Source organism: Salmo salar, chromosome 02 (genome assembly GCF_965601325.2).
Source record: "Salmo salar chromosome 02, fSalSal1, whole genome shotgun sequence".
Taxonomy (NCBI): domain Eukaryota; kingdom Metazoa; phylum Chordata; class Actinopteri; order Salmoniformes; family Salmonidae; genus Salmo; species Salmo salar.
This window is the reverse complement of record NC_138292.1, coordinates 85,758,058-85,775,000: the sequence shown is the minus strand read 5'-3', so window position 1 is coordinate 85,775,000 and position 16,943 is coordinate 85,758,058. Positions and strand designations below refer to the sequence as shown.

Below are 16,943 nucleotides of genomic sequence, written 5' to 3'. Positions count from 1 at the left end.
TCAAATTAGTGGATCAGCCACACCCGTTGTTGACAGGAGTATAAAATCGAGCACACAGCCATGCAATTTCCGTAGACAAACTTTGGTAGTAGAATGGCCTTACTGAAGAGCTCAGTGACTTTCAACGTGGCACCGTCATAGGATGCCACCTTACCAACAAGTCAGTTCATCAATGTTCTGCCCTGCTAGAGCTTTCCCAGTCAACTGTAAGTGCTGTTATTGTGATGTGGAAACGTCTAGGAGCAACAACGACTCAGCTGCAAAATGGTAGTCCACACAAGCTCACAGAACGGGTCCACCGAGTGCTGAAGCGTGTAGAAATCATCTGTCCTCAGTTGCAACACTCACTACCGAGTTTCAAACTGCCTCTGGAAGAAATGTCAGCACAAGAACTGTTTCTTCGTCAGCACAAGAAATGTTAATCGGGAGCTTCATGAAATTAGTTTCCATGGCCGAGCAGTCGCACACAAACCTAAGATCGCCATGCGCAATGCCAAGTGTCGGCTTGGCATAAAGCTCGCCGCCATTGGACTCTGGAGCAGTGGAAATGCTTTCTCTGGAGTGATGAATCCCACTTCACCATCTGGCAGTCCGACGGATGAATCTGGGTTTGGCGGATGCCAGGAGAACGCTACTTGCCCCAATGCATATTTCCAACTGTAAAGTTTGGTGGAGGAGGAATAATGTTCTGGGGCTGTTTTTCATGGTTCGGGCTAGGCTCCTTAAATCCAAGTAAGGGGAATCTTAATGCTACAGCATACAATGACATTCGAGACGTTTCTGTGCTTACAACTTTGTGGCAACAGTTTGGGGAAGGCCCTTTCCTGTTTCAGCATGACAATGGTTTGTCGAGTTCGATGTGGAAGAACTTGACTGGCTTGCACAGAGCCCTGACCTCAACCTCATCAAACACCTTTGGGATGAATTGAAACGTCGACTGCGAGCCAGGCCTAATTGCCCAACATCAGTGCCCGACCTCACTATAACCTGTTAGTTCATATGCCTTGCCACCGTGATATATAGGCAATAAGAACACACTTTGGCAGAATAAATTCAACCACACTTTTGTTTCATCACAAAACTGGACAGCAACATTTGGATTTGTATTTATTATGGATCCCCTTACTCTTCCTGGGGTCCAGGAAAAAATTAAGGCAGTTATACAATTTTAAAAACATTACAATACATTAACAACAGATTTCACAACACACTAAGTGTGTGTCCTCAGGCCTCTACTCTACTACCACATATATACAACACACTAAGTGTGAGTCCTCAGGCCCCTACTCTACTACCACATATCTACAACACACTAAGTGTGAGTCCTCAGGCCTCTACTCCACAACACAAATCCATGTGTACGTGTGTGTATAGTCAATGGAGCTGCCTCCACTATTCCAGCACCATTTCCATGTCAACCTATTTCCATCCACGGCTAATTTAGGAAAGTGAAGATTTTAGCTAACTAGCTAGCCACCGGAGAACAACACAACGAGATGCAACAATAAAAAAATATATATCTGTAAATGACGTGCGCTTTTGATGTGATTGGGGCGAAGCCAAATCCAAACTGGCTTTCCTTGACACCTTTTTTTTTTTTTTGGTGTGCCAGGACCATTCACGGTTGAGTTCACTCAGTTTTGCTCAAAGATGGTGGACTATTATTTTAACATTGTTTTTTATCAAGGGAAGGCAAGTGCTCTCTGGCTTCCCTTGCATTCAGTACTACGGGCGACAAACAATGTCATACTCTTTTTGACCAGACAGCATCAGATAGATGGCGTACACATACAGAGACAGAGGGGAGCTGTTTCACTCGCTTGGATGCTTTCTCCCGTGAGATACATTCAGCCTCTTGTGAATTGAAGGAAAATTATGAAACATAAAAATAGAAAGATCCATTTATTTTTCTTTGTCCATTTCTTGGGGAAGCCAGGCTTCCCTTTGCACCCAAAGATTACATACCAGTGAGTACAATGGATTCTCTACACTATACTTTTTTGTTTTTGTCACATAAACTGAAATTAAGCGAACTATTAGAATTTTATCAAAACAGGAAATGGTGGAGTGATTTCTGCACAGTGCATCTTTAAAATAGTCATTTTATCTTGATCTGTTCAGTGAATTTTGGTCAGAATCTGTGACTATCCTATTTGGATGCTTGTACTTTTTACCCCCTTTAAAATTACATTTACAGTTTCAATATCTCTGTCTCAGAAAGTACGATTCTTACGAGGTAAGGTTCTTCTGGTTCAGTGGGGTCTCCCACAGTTTTCTCAGAGGGTCAACGTCCTCTAGGTCCTTAGTGGTGGTCAACTATAGCTGAAGACATCAGAATGTTCATATTTTCTGTATTTTTCCATGTTTTAAAGCATAATAACTGTAATGAAAAGTAAATGAATGCATCAATTCCGTAGTCTATGTGTTTTATTATCCACTCAGGTTTAGTTGAGAATGTCAGGATATTTGACCTAAATCTATTACTATTTCCATTATACCTAAACCTAGACCTAACTTTGTGTATCTAAAATTATTGTTTGTTCAAGGATGGATGACAGCCTGTACCAAGCAAAACAATTACAATTAAATTCCAGGTTGGCTGGTCTACTACTGTTAAATCTAAGACTACACACTGACTACACTTTAACTAGCTAGTTAGCATAATAACTGTATGAAAGGGTAAATTAATGCCTCCATTCCATAGTCTAAGTGTTTTAGACTTTAGCTAGCTAGTTAGCATAATAACTGTATGAAAGGGTAAATTAATGCCTCCATTCCATAGTCTAAGTGTTTTAGACTTTAGCTAGCTAGTTAGCATAATAACTGTATGAAAGGGTAAATTAATGCCTCCATTCCATAGTCTAAGTGTTTTAGACTTTAGCTAGCTAGTTAGCATAATAACTGTATGAAAGGGTAAATTAATGCCTCCATTCCATAGTCTAAGTGTTTTAGACTTTAGCTAGCTAGTTAGCATAATAACTGTATGAAAGGGTAAATGAATGCCTCCATTCCATAGTCTAAGTGTTTTAGACTTTAGCTAGCTAGTTAGCATAATAACTGTATGAAAGGGTAAATTAATGCCTCCATTCCATAGTCTAAGTGTTTTAGACATTAGCTAGCTAGTTAGCAGAGCAGTAGATCAAAACATAGTTTTGTATTACTTAGCCTAGATAATTGTTTGTACAGTATGTCGACTTTGGCGTCTACTTCAGAACTCATGGCTTTTTACAAGGATGAGCATCAGATTATTGAAAGGGGAGAAGACCACTAGAAGTCTGGCTATGTGGAGAAGACCACTAGAAGTCTGGCCATGTGGAAACCACTAGAAGTCTGGCTACATGGAGAAGACCACTAGAAGTCTGGCCATGTGGAAACCACTAGAAGTCTGGCCATGTGAAGAAGACCACTAGAAGTCTGGCCATGTGGAAACCACTAGAAGTCTGGCCATGTGGAGAAGACCACTGGAAGTCTGGCCATGTGGAGAAGACCACTAGAAGTCTGGCCATGTGGAGAAGACCACTGGAAGTCTGGCCATGTGGAGACCACTAGAAGTCTGGCCATGTAGAGAAGACCACTAGAAGTCTAGCCATGTGGAGAAGTGCAGCTATAGTGAGGGGTAACTTACCAGTTTGGTCAGGGCCAGCATGAGGGATAAAGTTTATCCTGTGTCGGTGACTGTAGCTATTAAGTTTGAGCATCTTAGCAATACAATGTGTTCTATACAGCAGTCAACATTCTACAAGGAAAGAGACACTTAATCAATTATATAATCATTAACCAGGTTACCACGGATACCAGCCTTAGATGAGTGATAACTCAGTTCTAGAATGTTGTCATCGATGAGAATTAATACAAAAAAAATCAACTGACATTGTATACTGAACCAAAATATAAACGCAACATACAACAATTTCCAGATTTTACTGAGTTACAGTTCATGTAAGGAAATCAGTAAATTGAAAAAAATGTTTTAGGCCCTAATCTATTGATTTCACATGACTGGGCAGGGGCGCAGCCATGGGTGAGCCCGGGAGGGCATAGGCCCACCCACTGGGGAGCCAGGCCCAACCAATCAGAATTAGTTTAATCAGCTGTTGGGGTGTCTGGTCTCAGACAATCATGCAGGTGAAGAAGCCAGATGTGGATGTCCTGGGCTGGCGTGGTTACACTGGTTTTCAGTCCAGTTGGAGGTAATGCCAAATTCTCTAAAACAACATTGGAGGTGGCTTATGGTAGAGAATTGAACATTCAAATCTCTGGCAACAGCTCTGGTGGACATTCCTGCAGTCAGCATGCCAATTGCACGCTCCTTCAGTGGCATTGTGTTGTGTGACAAAACTGCACATTTTAGAGTGATCTTTTATTGTCCCCAGTAATGATCATGCTGTTTAATCAGTTTCTTGATATGCCACACCTGTCAGATAGATGGATTATCTTGACAAAGGAGAAATACTCATTAACAGGGGATGTAAACAAATGTGTGCACCAAATTTGAGAGAAATCAGCTTTTCTGTGCGTATGGAACATTAATGGAATGTTGTTTTTTCATCTCATGAAACATTGGACCAACACTTTACATATATTTTGTTCAGTATAGTTTTCATGACCAGAGACAAATCTTCACAGGAACAGTATTTTTTTATTCAGAGTTTATCCATTCACACAGTCTGGATCTATAGGATCCTTCCCACTATTATGATTGATATGTCAAGTGGTAAAATCCCAAGTTATTAACTAAAAGTTTATGGAAAAACTGCACTTGTCCTCGTGTGAAAATGACAGTTTATTATATATCCTACAGCTGTGATGTCATCAATCGGCAGGTAGCCTAGTGGTTAGAGTGTTGGGCCAGTCACTGGACGGTTGCTGGATCGAATCCCCGAGCTGACAAGGTAAAAATCTGTCGTATCCCCCTTTCCCCAATCAAATCAATCCTAACTTACGTAGCACATTTCTTACAACAAATCCATTCCAAGGTGTTCAGAGTCGGGCACGGAAAGGGATGTGGCTCTTAACATCCTTCCTGTTGGCAGGTCTCTATATGTGACCACTTCCTCTTGGCAGGTCTCTATAGGTGACCAGGGGATTCTCTACCACATGAGAATGCCTCCATGGAGCTCATCAGTGGAACCATGCAGCCTATTTTGGCGGTTCACAATATCAGCTGTACGGATGTGGAATGAGTGTGGAGGAAGCCAACCAACCAGGTGCAGTCAGTGGAGGACCTGTACCCGGCCGGAGACTATAACCCTCTGTCCCAGGAGCCCACAGAGGAGGATACTCAGTGGCTATGGAACTCTCTCCGTGTGTAGGTTCAGTAGAATGGCATGTCTCCTTGAACCTATCCTGAACAACCGCTACCCCTCCCTTTCATCCGGACATTGTAAAAAAAACAAGGGCACCTGGGGCATGCAGGCATTCTGGCTGGCATGGCGCTGTCGGTGGAGCAGCAGGAGGCTATATGGCAGGCAGGCAACAGTTGGACAGCGCATCAACCCCAACTGGCACAACATGAGGAGAGGGAGGTTGACGGACAGCAGTTCTGGATCAGTGGTTAGGACCAAGCAAGTTACTCGGTCGCTGCTTAAAGGCTCCTCAGATCAGTCGTTGGATGGGGTGTTGTCTGTAAAGTGGGGCACAGATAACAAAGAGGGCATCAAGGCATTCAAAATGGTTACAGGGATGGATGTGCAAGGTCACAGGGTCTGGGATCCTGGGTGCCTCACCGGATGGTCTGGGATCCTGGGTGCCTCACCGGATGGTCTGGGATCCTGGGTGCCTCACCGGATGGTCTGGGATCCTGGGTGCCTCACCGGATGGTCTGGGATCCAGGGTGCCTCACCGGATGGTCTGGGATCCAGGGTGTCTCACCGGATGGTCTGGGATCCAGGGTGCCTCACCGGATGGTCTGGGATCCAGGGTGCCTCACCGGATGGTCTGGGATCCAGGGTGTCTCACCGGATGGTCTGGGATCCAGGGTGTCTCACCGGATGGTCTGGGATCCAGGGTGTCTCACCGGATGGTCTGGGATCCAGGGTGTCTCACCGGATGGTCTGGGATCCTGGGTGTCTCACCGGATGGTCTGGGATCATGGGTGCCTCACTGGATGGTCTGGTGGGCAACACAGAGGTGGTGGAGGTCAAGTGTTCCTATGGTGCCTAAAGGGACCTGACCATTGAAGAGGGAGTGAAGTTGAAGGATTTCTATATCCAAGTGGAGGGAGGGTCTTACTGCCTCTGTGAAGACCATCCTTACTGACACCAGGTCCAAGGTCAGCTCCACATCACTGGAAGGGACACCTGCTTCTTCATTGTCGTGGACCCCCAAAGCCTCCATCACCATCCCCATACAGCGGGATGACCTCTGGCAGACTCCTATTGCTGGACTAGAGGAGTGTTTCAAGGACCACATGCTCCCAAAGTCGGCACTGCAACAGTGAACATCTGTAAATATCTTGTAAATAGTTTTTAAACACTGGCACTGGATCATCACTCGTCATGGGCCTCGTCCTCCTGTCAGTACCTGTTTTCAGGGAGCCAATGGTCCAAAAATATTCCTCATAGTTCATACACACACGCTAGACTCCCAGAATAAGTTATATTATATACAAGCAGCCAACTAAAGTAATGTAGTTAAAGTAAGTTCAATCACAAAGACTTTTCTGAGTGCATCTCTTCACAGTTTCATTCAGTAGTATAAAAACTGCATTTTATCATGGACACAGTGGGAATTTATATCTGTGATGTTCTAATTATTTCTTACCCCCTTCGCTGTGTGGAGCTTCCTTTTCTGGTAAATACAGGGCAATTTTTCTTTCCTAAGAGAAAATGCAGCTGCCTGAGCATTTTCAATAATTAAAGTAGTTAGCAGATGTTTCTGTTTAGTTCATTTTGCTGTTGTACCAGGTAATTTAGAAAATGCAACAGCACAGCATCATGTCAGTCCTCCTCAAACTATTAATTAGCCAGGTGAGTTTGTAGATATATCTGCACAGTATGCTTGTTTGTCAGCTAACTAGCCAGAGAGTTTAAGTGGAATGATTAACTCACAATATTTACATTTAACTGACAATATTTCAAATTAACTGCCAACATCAAAGCAAAGCAACATCAAACCAAAGGCCTACCTGCTATCCTGGCATCATCCTTTGTGCCTGGAACTTCAATGTTACCATTGAACTCCAAATAAGAAGTAAGTAGAGTTGGATAGGACACACCCTACGAAAATCCTCTGGACTGCTTAACGAGAGAGAGAGAGAGAGATAGAGAGAGAGAGAGATAGAGAGAGAGAGAGAGAGAGAGAGAGTACATCTAAGGATGGGAGAGACATCACTTCCAGCAGATGTTCTTGCTGAGGGTGGTGTTGGTCATGCCCTGCTTCTCATGGGGTTAGCCTGATGTTCCGCATGTCACGCCTCATGTCTAAAACATGGCGAAAAAGGGGACAACAAGTCAAAATGTCAATGCAGGTCTTTTTCAATCCTGTATCACCAACTTTATCTGGACAGAAAACACATTGTTTAAAGTAATACAAACAAACCTTGGACAGTCTAGGGTACTATTTGCCCAAAGAGGTGAAGTATTGCAATGAGTCCTTTGTGAGCTAGCTAGCCAACTTTAGCTAAAGTAGCTAACTAGCCAACCAAGGTACCTAACTAGTTAGCCAACTTTAGCTAATGTAACTAACTAGCCAACCAAGGTACCTAACTAGCTAGCCAACTTTAGCTAATGTAACTAACTAGCCAACCAAGGTACCTAACTAGCTAGCCAACTTTAGCAAATGTAGATAACTAGCCAACCAAGGTACCTAACTAGCTAGCCCACCAGGCAATATTTAGCTAGCTAGTTAGTTAATAACATTAGCTTACCGTCCATGTAGTCAGACTCTTCTTAGCGGTGACATGCTAGCTAACCAACTATCCTTGCCATGGTGCCGGCCTAACGTTAGCTAGTTCACTACAAAGGCCAGAAGGTAATTAAAATTATAGTAATGTGAAAATACTAAGGTAGCTAGCTAGGTAATTTGAAAAATAGTAAAGAAGAATATACACGACAAATACACAATATCAATTACTTACACGACAAAACAAAAAAGGACATAATATCTACTTGCTAGGTTACTTGATACTTGTTGATGAGAGTTTGCATGGAGAAATGTGTCTTGAGGGATGACGTCAAAGCTTGCAACAGGATGTGTAGTTCTGTATGATAGCCACATTAGCGGCTAATTAGCGTTTCATTTTTGGGAGGTAATTATATGTGAATATATTGATAAAAGTTCCCTTGTCCGAGAGAGATTTCCATGGTTATCAAAAACGTCACGCCAGGGTAAGACTACACCAAACACAAACCTGGTATGAAGTAGTTCTAAAATCTCAGATGGGGAAATGACTGGTGTAAAAAACAATTGGAACCATTTCCTGGTTTTACCGCTATGTTTTAGGGGTATTATGACCCATACTGTGGTACTCTATAGTCTGATAATGAAGATGTACACAGGTGAAGACCAATGATGTAGATAAACCCTGGATGACTGACAGGGGGCGCTGTGTTGAAGCCACCGCTCAGCCATCTAAATACACTAGATGACTGACAGGGGGCGCTGTGTTGAAGCCACCGCTCAGCCATCTAAATGCACTAGATGACTGACAGGGGGCGCTGTGTTGAAGCCACCGCTCAGCCATCTAAATACACTAGATGACTGACAGGAGGCGCTGTGTTGTACTCCTCCTCCATTGGAAGATATAGAAATGCATGTATTATGTCTACACCTCTACTGTGGGGCTCTGTTACTACATTCTACATTCGTTTTGACACATTTATTCTGCAGATACACACACACATATATATATATATATATATATATATATATATATATATATATATATATATATATATATATATATATATAGTATTAAAACATTTTTCTTTAAGTCTTTTCCTCCTCTACATCAGAGTATATAATTCTGTCCTTGAAACATTTAATTCCATTCATTCCTATGGAGGACTGCTCCGACCGGGGAGTTCCAATATGGCCAACTGGTGACTTCAAGCCACTCAGTTGCAAATATATAGCATCAGCAGTCTAGGGTTTATATACACATCATTGGTGAAGACAGGCGTCGTTGCACGTGCTGCCGTGCTCTCCTGTTGTCAAGGTCAAGGCCAAGGTTCAAAGTTCAACATCCTGCCCTCTGGTAGGGCGTGGCCACACCCATGCCCCTGTGTGATTGGTTGACAAGGGGCGTAAGGAGGCGGGGCAGGGCAATCTGGGAACATTGCCTTGAAGTTAGAACATAGGTTAGATAGCTACTGCAGCAGACAACTCCCCTCTCTCTCTGTCTGTCTCTCACTTTATCTATCTAACATAATTTTTTCTCTGTTCCCTTCTTTCTCTCTCTGTCTTCCCTGTCTTCCCTGTCTTCTCTCTCTCTTTCTCTCTCTCTCCCCCCCCCCCCCCCCCTCTCTCTCTCTCTCCTTCTCCCTCTTTCTGTGAGGAGGATGTCTAAGCCCCAGAATGGTGAGCCAGGCAGCCCAGCAGGAGTCCCAGCAGCAGATGATCCAGAGGTGATGTTCCAGGTGCCTGGTCCAACCGTCTCCTTCTCCAGACTACACTACTCTGTCATGGAGAGCAATGGACTCTGCCACAAGAGAGAAACTGAGAAACACATCCTCAAAGACGTTAGGTAGGGGAATGGGTGTGGGGGGGAGGATGAGAGAGAGAGAGAGACAGAGAGACCATGGTAAAGAAAAAAATTAAGATTTGTTAATACTTGTCCATCTGTGTGTGTAAATGGCTGTGTTTATACAGATGAGGTCCTAGATCTGTGGTTATGGTTCGTATCCACAGTGCCTTCAGGTCCTAGATCAGTGCTTTGTATCTACAGTGCCTTCAGGTCCTAGATCAGTGGTTATGGTTCGTATCCACAGTGTCTTCAGGTCCTAGATCAGTGGTTCGTATCCACAGTGCCTTTAGGTCCTAGATCAGTGGTTATGGTTCGTATCCACAGTGTCTTCAGGTCCTAGATCAGTGGTTTGTATCCACAGTGCCTTTAGGTCCTAGATCAGTGGTTCGTATCCACAGTGCCTTCAGGTCCTAGATCAGTGGTTATGGTTCGTATTCACAGTGCCTTCAGGTCCTAGATCAGTGGTTATGGTTCGTATTCACAGTGTCTTCAGGTCCTAGATCAGTGGTTAGTATCTACAGTGCCTTCAGGTCCTAGATCAGTGGTTAGTATCTACAGTGCCTTCAGGTCCTAGATCAGTGGTTATGGTTAGTATCTACAGTGTTTTCAGGTCCTAGATCAGTGGTTATGGTTAGTATCTACAGTGTCTTCAGGTCCTAGATCAGTGGTTAGTATCTACAGTGTCTTCAGAAAGTATTCCCCTCCCTTGAGTTTTTACATATTTTATTGTGTTACAAAGTGGGATTAAAACTGATTTTATAACAATCTATATAAAATACTCTGTAATGTCAAAGTGAATTTTAACATTCGTAAAACATTAATGACAAATAAAAAACTCATATGTCTTGTATGTATTGACAATGAAATACAGAAATAGCTCATTTACTTAAGTATACAACCCCCTGAGTCAATAAATGTTAGAATTGCATTTGGCAGCGATTAGAGCTGTGAGTCTTTCTGGGTAAGTCTCTAAGAGCTTTACACACCTGGATTGTACATTATTTGCACATTATACTAGAAAAAAATTATTCAAGGTCTGTCAAGATGGTTGTTGATCATTGCTAGAAAGCCATTTTCAAGGCATGCCATAGACTTTCCAGCCAATTTAAGTCAAAACTGTAACTTGGTCACTCAGGAACATTCAACAGGATAAATACAACATTCTGTATTTATTTATCTGTATATGTTATGTGTGTATATTATTGTACTAATCTAGGAATGTAATTTACTATTATGTAGTAATTTCTACCTTACTTTGTTTTCACTCTTGCGATGCCCAAAGCAGAGAACACACTATTGTAATATTTGTTTATGTGTCAATTGATCCCATAAGGGATGGGTTGCCAATTGCCGATTTGACACGAAAATACAATTTAATTAATTAATTCATTCATTCATTCAAGGTCTTCTTGGGAGCAACTCCAGTGTATATCTGGCCTTGTGTTTTAAGTTATTGTCCTGCTGAATTGTCCTGCTGAATTTGTCTCCCAGTGTCTGTTGGAAAGCAGACTGAACCAGGTTTTCTTCGAGGATTTTTGACTGGATGTATTGATGTTGTAGTGACTGGATGTAGTGTTGTTGTAGTGATGTTGTAGTGATGTTGTATTGATGTTGTAGTGATGTTGTAGTGACTGGATGAATTGATGTTGTAGTGACTGGATGTATTGATGTTGTAGTGACTGGATGTATTGATGTTGTAGTGATGTTGTAGTGACTGGATTTGTATTGATGTTGAAGTGACTGGATGTATTGATGTTGTAGTGATGTTGTAGTAGTGACTGGATGTATTGATGTTGAAGTGATGTTGTAGTGACTGGATGTATTGATGTTGTAATGATGTTGTAGTGACTGGATGTATTGATGTTGTATTGATGTTGTAGTGACTGGATGTAATGATGTTGTAGTGATGTTGTATTGATGTTGTAGTGATGTTGAAGTGACTGGATGAATTGATGTTGTAGTGACTGGATGTAGTGTTGTTGTAGTGATGTTGTAGTGATGTTGTATTGATGTTGTAGTGATGTTGTAGTGACTGGATGAATTGATGTTGTAGTGACTGGATGTATTGATGTTGTAGTGACTGGATGTATTGATGTTGTAGTGATGTTGTAGTGACTGGATGTATTGATGTTGAAGTGACTGGATGTATTGATGTTGTAGTGATGTTGTAGTGACTGGATGTATTGATGTTGAAGTGATGTTGTAGTGACTGGATGTATTGATGTTGTAATGATGTTGTAGTGACTGGATGTATTGATGTTGTATTGATGTTGTAGTGACTGGATGTAATGATGTTGTAGTGATGTTGTATTGATGTTGTAGTGATGTTGAAGTGACTGGATGAATTGATGTTGTAGTGACTGGATGTATTGATGTTGTAGTGATGTTGTAGTGACTGGATGTATTGATGTTGTAGTGATGTTGTAGTGACTGGATGTATTGATGTTGTAGTGACTGGATGTATTGATGTTGTAGTGACTGGATGTATTGATGTTGTAGTGATGTTGTAGTGACTGGATGTATTGATGTTGTAGTGACTGGATGTATTGATGTTGTAGTGATGTTGTAGTGACTGGATGTATTGATGTTGTAGTGATGTTGTAGTGACTGGATGTATTGATGTTGTAGTGATGTTGTAGTGACTGGATGTATTGATGTTGTAGTGATGTTGTAGTGACTGGATGTATTGATGTTGTAGTGATGTTGTAGTGACTGGATGTATTGATGTTGTAGTGATGTAGTGACTGGATGTATTGATGTTGTAGTGACTGGATGTATTGATGTTGTAGTGATGTTGTAGTGACTGGATGTATTGATGTTGTAGTGACTGGATGTATTGATGTTGTAGTGATGTTGTAGTGACTGGATGTATTGATGTTGTAGTGACTGGATGTATTGATGTTGTAGTGATGTTGTAGTGACTGGATGTATTGATGTTGTAGTGACTGGATGTAGTGATGTTGTAGTGACTGGATGTATTGATGTTGTAGTGACTGGATGTAGTGATGTTGTAATGACAGGATGTATTGATGTTGTAGTGACGTTGTAGTGACTGGATGTATTGATGTTGTAGTGATGTTGTAGTGACTGGATGTATTGATGTTGTATTGATGTTGTAGTGACTGGATGTATTGATGTAGTTTTGACTGATGTATTGATGTTGTAGTGATGTTGTAGTGACTGGATGTATTGATGTTGTAGTGATGTTGTAGTGACTGGATGTATTGATGTAGTTTTGACTGGATGTATTGATGTTGTAGTGACTGGATGTACTGACGTTGTAGTGACTGGATGTATTTATGTTGTAGTGATGTTGTAGTGACTGGATGTATTGATGTTGTAGTGACTGGATGTATTGATGTTGTATTGATGTTGTAGTGACTGGATGTATTGATGTAGTTTTGACTGGATGTATTGATGTTGTAGTGATGTTGTAGTGACTGGATGTATTGATGTTGTATTGATGTTGTAGTGACTTGATGTATTGATGTAGTTTTGACTGGATGTATTGATGTTGTAGTGACTGGATGTACTGACGTTGTAGTGACTGGATGTATTGATGTTGTAGTGATGTTGTAGTGACTGGATGTATGATGTTGTAGTGACTGGATGTATTCATGTTGTATTGATGTTGTAGTGACTGGATGTATTGATGTAGTTTTGACTGGATGTATTGATGTTGTAGTGATGTTGTAGTGACTGGATGTATTGATGTTGTATTGATGTTGTAGTGACTGGATGTATTGATGTAGTTTTGACTGGATGTATTGATGTTGTAGTGACTGGATGTACTGACGTTGTAGTGACTGGATGTATTGATGTTGTAGTGATGTTGTAGTGACTGGATGTATTGATGTTGTAGTGACTGGATGTATTGATGTTGTAGTGATGTTGTAGTGACTGGATGTGTTGATGTTGTTGTAGTGACTGGATGTATTGATGTAGTTTTGACTGGATGTATTGATGTTGTAGTGACTGGATGTATTGATGTTGTAGTGATGTTGTAGTGACTGGATGTATTGATGTTGTAGTGACTGGATGTAGTGATGTTGTATTGTTGTTGTAGTGACTGGATGTAGTGATGTTTTAGTGACTGGATGTATTGATGTTATCTGGTGTTGACCACTCCCCTTGCCTTTTGACATTGTACTCAAGGAATTTAAACTGTTGGAAAACAGTTGCGTTAAAATTCCTTGTTCTGTACTCTAGTCCACAACACACTAATGCTATCTCTCACTGCTTAACACCTAGGCTTTATCTCAGTGGGCAAACAAGGTCCCTAAAGCTATCTCTCACTGCTTAACACCTAGGCTTTATCTCAGTGGGCAAACAAGGTCCCTAAAGCTAGCTCTCGCTGCTTAACACCTAGCCTTTATCTCAGTGGGCAAACAAGGTCCCTAAAGCTAGCTCTCGCTGCTTAACACCTAGCCTTTATCTCAGTGGGCAAACAAGGTCCCTAAGCTAGCTCTCACTGCTTAACACCTAGCCTTTATCTCAGTGGGCAAACAAGGTCCCTAAAGCTAGCTCTCACTGCTTAACACCTAGGCTTTATCTTAGTGGGCAAACAAGGTCCCTAAAGCTAGCTCTCACTGCTTAACACCTAGCCTTTATCTCAGTGGGCAAACAAGGTCCCTAAAGCTAGCTCTCACTGCTTAACACCTAGCCTTTATCTCAGTGGGCAAACAAGGTCCCTAAAGCTAGCTCTCACTGCTTAACACCTAGCCTTTATCTCAGTGGGCAAACAAGGTCCCCTAAAGCTAGCTCTCACTGCTTAACACCTAGGCTTTATCTTAGTGGGCAAACAAGGTCCCTAAAGCTAGCTCTCACTGCTTAACACCTAGGCTTTATCTCAGTGGGCTAACAAGTTCCTGAGCACAAGTGATTGGTTATGCTGTGTAATGGTAGTTGCTCTTGATTGGTCATTTTATAGCATGGTCACTTTTGATTGGTTGTTCTATGTCATGGTCATTTCTGATTGGCTTCTCCAGTGGCATCATGAGACCAGGGATGAACGCCATCATGGGGCCAACAGGAAGTGGAAAAACATCGTAAGTCACATACACCTTCTCCTCTCCTTCTTTCCTTTTATCTCCTCTCCTCTCTCCCTAGTCTCCTGGATGTGATAGCAGGTCGTAAGGACCCAGCAGGGTTGAAGTTTGGTCAGGTTCTGGTCGATGCGAAGATGGTGGACTCTGACCTCCGACTCATATCTGCCTACGTGGTGCAGGTGGGGTGTGTGTGTGTGTTGTCTACCTTTTCTAAAAACCTTTTCTATGGTGTTGACAGACTGGTCAAAATTATTCTGGTTATGTCATGGTGATCTGATGATGAGAATGGATTTATGGTAGTGGAATATTTTCTCTCTCTCTCTCTCTCTCTCTCTCTCTCTCTCATCAGTGAGAGAGAACTTGTTGTTCAGTGTGAACCTGAGACTAGACTCTAGACATTATTCTACAGCTGACACACACACACACACACACACACACACACACACACACACACACACACACACACACACACACACACACACACACACACACACACACACACACACACACACACACACACACACACACACAAACACGTTAGAGAGTTGGACAGTCTGATTGATGGACCTATTAGAGAGTTGGACAGTCTGATGGTCCTATTAGAGAGTTGGACAGTCTGATGTTCCTATTAGAGAGTTGGACAGTCTGATTGATGGTCCTATTAGAGAGTTGGACAGTCTGATGGTCCTATTAGAGAGTTGGACAGTCTGATTGATGGTCCTATTAGAGAGTTGGACAGTCTGATTGATGGTCCTATTAGAGAGTTGGACAGTCTGATTGATGGTCCTATTAGAGAGTTGGACAGTCTGATTGATGGTCCTATTAGAGAGTTGGACAGTCTGATGGTCCTATTAGAGAGTTGGACAGTCTGATGTTCCTATTAGAGAGTTAGACAGTCTGGTAGTAATAGTGTGTTTATTCTCTCCCTCTGTCTCCCCATCAGGCTGTGACCATTAATGAGTTTAAAGGACAGATATTCTACAACAACACAACCATGTAAGTTTACCTCTCCTTCTTTCATTCTCTCATTTCTCTCTACTCTCCTTTTATGCTCCTCGTCCATCCATCTATATGCTGACACCGCCACCGTGTGGCAGATCTTTGTAATTCAACATCTCTCTACTCTCCCTCTATATGTACTCAACCCCCCACCCCCCTCGTCTAGTGTATAGACTACAGCACCTGGGGTTTATGACCTTTAACCCCCCCCCCCCTCTCTCAGTCTTCCAGGGGAGGTGTACCTGGAGACCCAGGGAATAGACTGCAGCACCTGGGGTTTCTGGCAGAACCATGTAGCTCTGGGTGGGATCATTACGGTGTGTATGGTCTTGGCCTACATACAGCTCAGACAGATCAACCGCTGGAAGTAACACATGAAACTACACCTTCTGGAACAACAGGGACTGTGAAGAGACACACGCACGTTAGCACACGCACGCAAGCACACGCACGCAAGCACCCGCACGCAAGCACACGCAGGCAAGCACCCGCACGCTAGCACACGCACGCAAGCACACGCACGCAAGCACACTCACGCTAGCACACACACGCTAGCACACTCACGCTAGCACACACACTCTAGTACATTGTAATATTGTTGTATGGTTGTATTGTAAATTTTGTGTTGTAGATATGTAGTGGTGTAATAATGTTATATGATGTGCTGTTGATCTTGTTTTTTGGTGCCTTAATACAGTCTAAGTCCTGTCTATGCCGGGGGAGGGGTTCTACTGAACTATATGGAATTGTTTTAAGAAGGTCATACCAAGTATCTTTTTGTTATTTGATTTAGAATTTTAAGACTTCTTGAGGTATCAAAAAATATATAAAACAAATATTTGATGAACATTTTTATTTGACCTTACTGCTGTTAGTCCATACAAACACATTGAATAACAGATAGTCCCAAAACAAAATTTAAAGGAAGTCTGATGTGTCTGTCCTATATCTGAGAGATAAAAGAAAGATCAGGAAACATTTGTATTTTCTTTAATATGTATTTAACCTTAATTAGTGTGTAGCCCAAACTGTTCAGACAGACAGATCACCATTGTGTTCGTGAGAGTCTCACCTTTCCATAATAGTTTTGAAGGCCAAACCGTTCGGACGCTACAGACGACTCTACAAACACCGCTCTAGATCTGTTCACCTTTCACCTCAGATGAGGAATTGCGACATCGGCAGAGGTGGTGGATTGAGACACATCCAAT

The 16,943-nt window shown here is 42.2% G+C and overlaps 1 protein-coding gene and 1 long non-coding RNA gene across 7 annotated transcripts; one reads left to right on the top strand and one right to left on the bottom strand.

Moving 5' to 3' along the window:
• The first annotated feature begins 4,621 nt into the window (after positions 1 to 4,621).
• Positions 4,622 to 16,579, top strand: LOC145862967 (broad substrate specificity ATP-binding cassette transporter ABCG2-like). 2 transcript variants are annotated; one of them, XM_082967831.1, is made up of 6 exons: positions 4,622 to 4,892; positions 9,500 to 9,685; positions 14,674 to 14,733; positions 14,795 to 14,912; positions 15,677 to 15,729; positions 15,956 to 16,579. In XM_082967831.1, the coding sequence occupies exons 2-6, from the start codon at positions 9,501 to 9,503 to the stop codon at positions 16,101 to 16,103; spliced, it is 564 nt and encodes a 187-aa protein (XP_082823957.1). In that variant the 5' UTR covers positions 4,622 to 4,892; position 9,500; the 3' UTR covers positions 16,104 to 16,579. The 2 variants fall into 2 exon arrangements, with proteins under 2 accessions (XP_082823957.1, XP_082823958.1); XM_082967832.1 differs by lacking the exons at positions 4,622 to 4,892; positions 14,674 to 14,733 and having other exon boundaries at positions 9,267 to 9,685.
• On the bottom strand, positions 4,887 to 8,312 carry LOC106591135 (uncharacterized). Of its 5 annotated transcripts, XR_014382266.1 has the most exons (5): positions 8,078 to 8,306; positions 7,868 to 7,955; positions 7,127 to 7,421; positions 6,763 to 6,817; positions 4,887 to 6,427 (listed from the first exon to the last, which is right to left on the bottom strand). It is a non-coding gene; the product is annotated as an uncharacterized LOC106591135 (long non-coding RNA). The 5 variants fall into 5 exon arrangements; XR_014382268.1 differs by having other exon boundaries at positions 4,887 to 5,623; positions 5,727 to 7,421; positions 8,078 to 8,312; XR_014382267.1 differs by having other exon boundaries at positions 4,887 to 6,111; positions 6,232 to 7,421; positions 8,078 to 8,312.
• Positions 16,580 to 16,943: the final 364 nt, after the last annotated feature.

What these genes read in the sequence shown, in the direction of transcription:
- LOC145862967 (XM_082967831.1), top strand. Translation starts at nt 9,501, where the DNA reads ATGTCTAAGCCCCAGAATGGTGAGCCAGGCAGCCCAGCAGGAGTCCCA. An exon ending in ACAGGAAGTGGAAAAACATC is followed by an intron (nt 14,734 to 14,794) that starts GTAAGTCACATA and finishes CTCTCTCCCTAG; the next exon opens with TCTCCTGGATGTGATAGCAG. An exon ending in TATCTGCCTACGTGGTGCAG is followed by an intron (nt 14,913 to 15,676) that starts GTGGGGTGTGTG and finishes TCTCCCCATCAG; the next exon opens with GCTGTGACCATTAATGAGTT.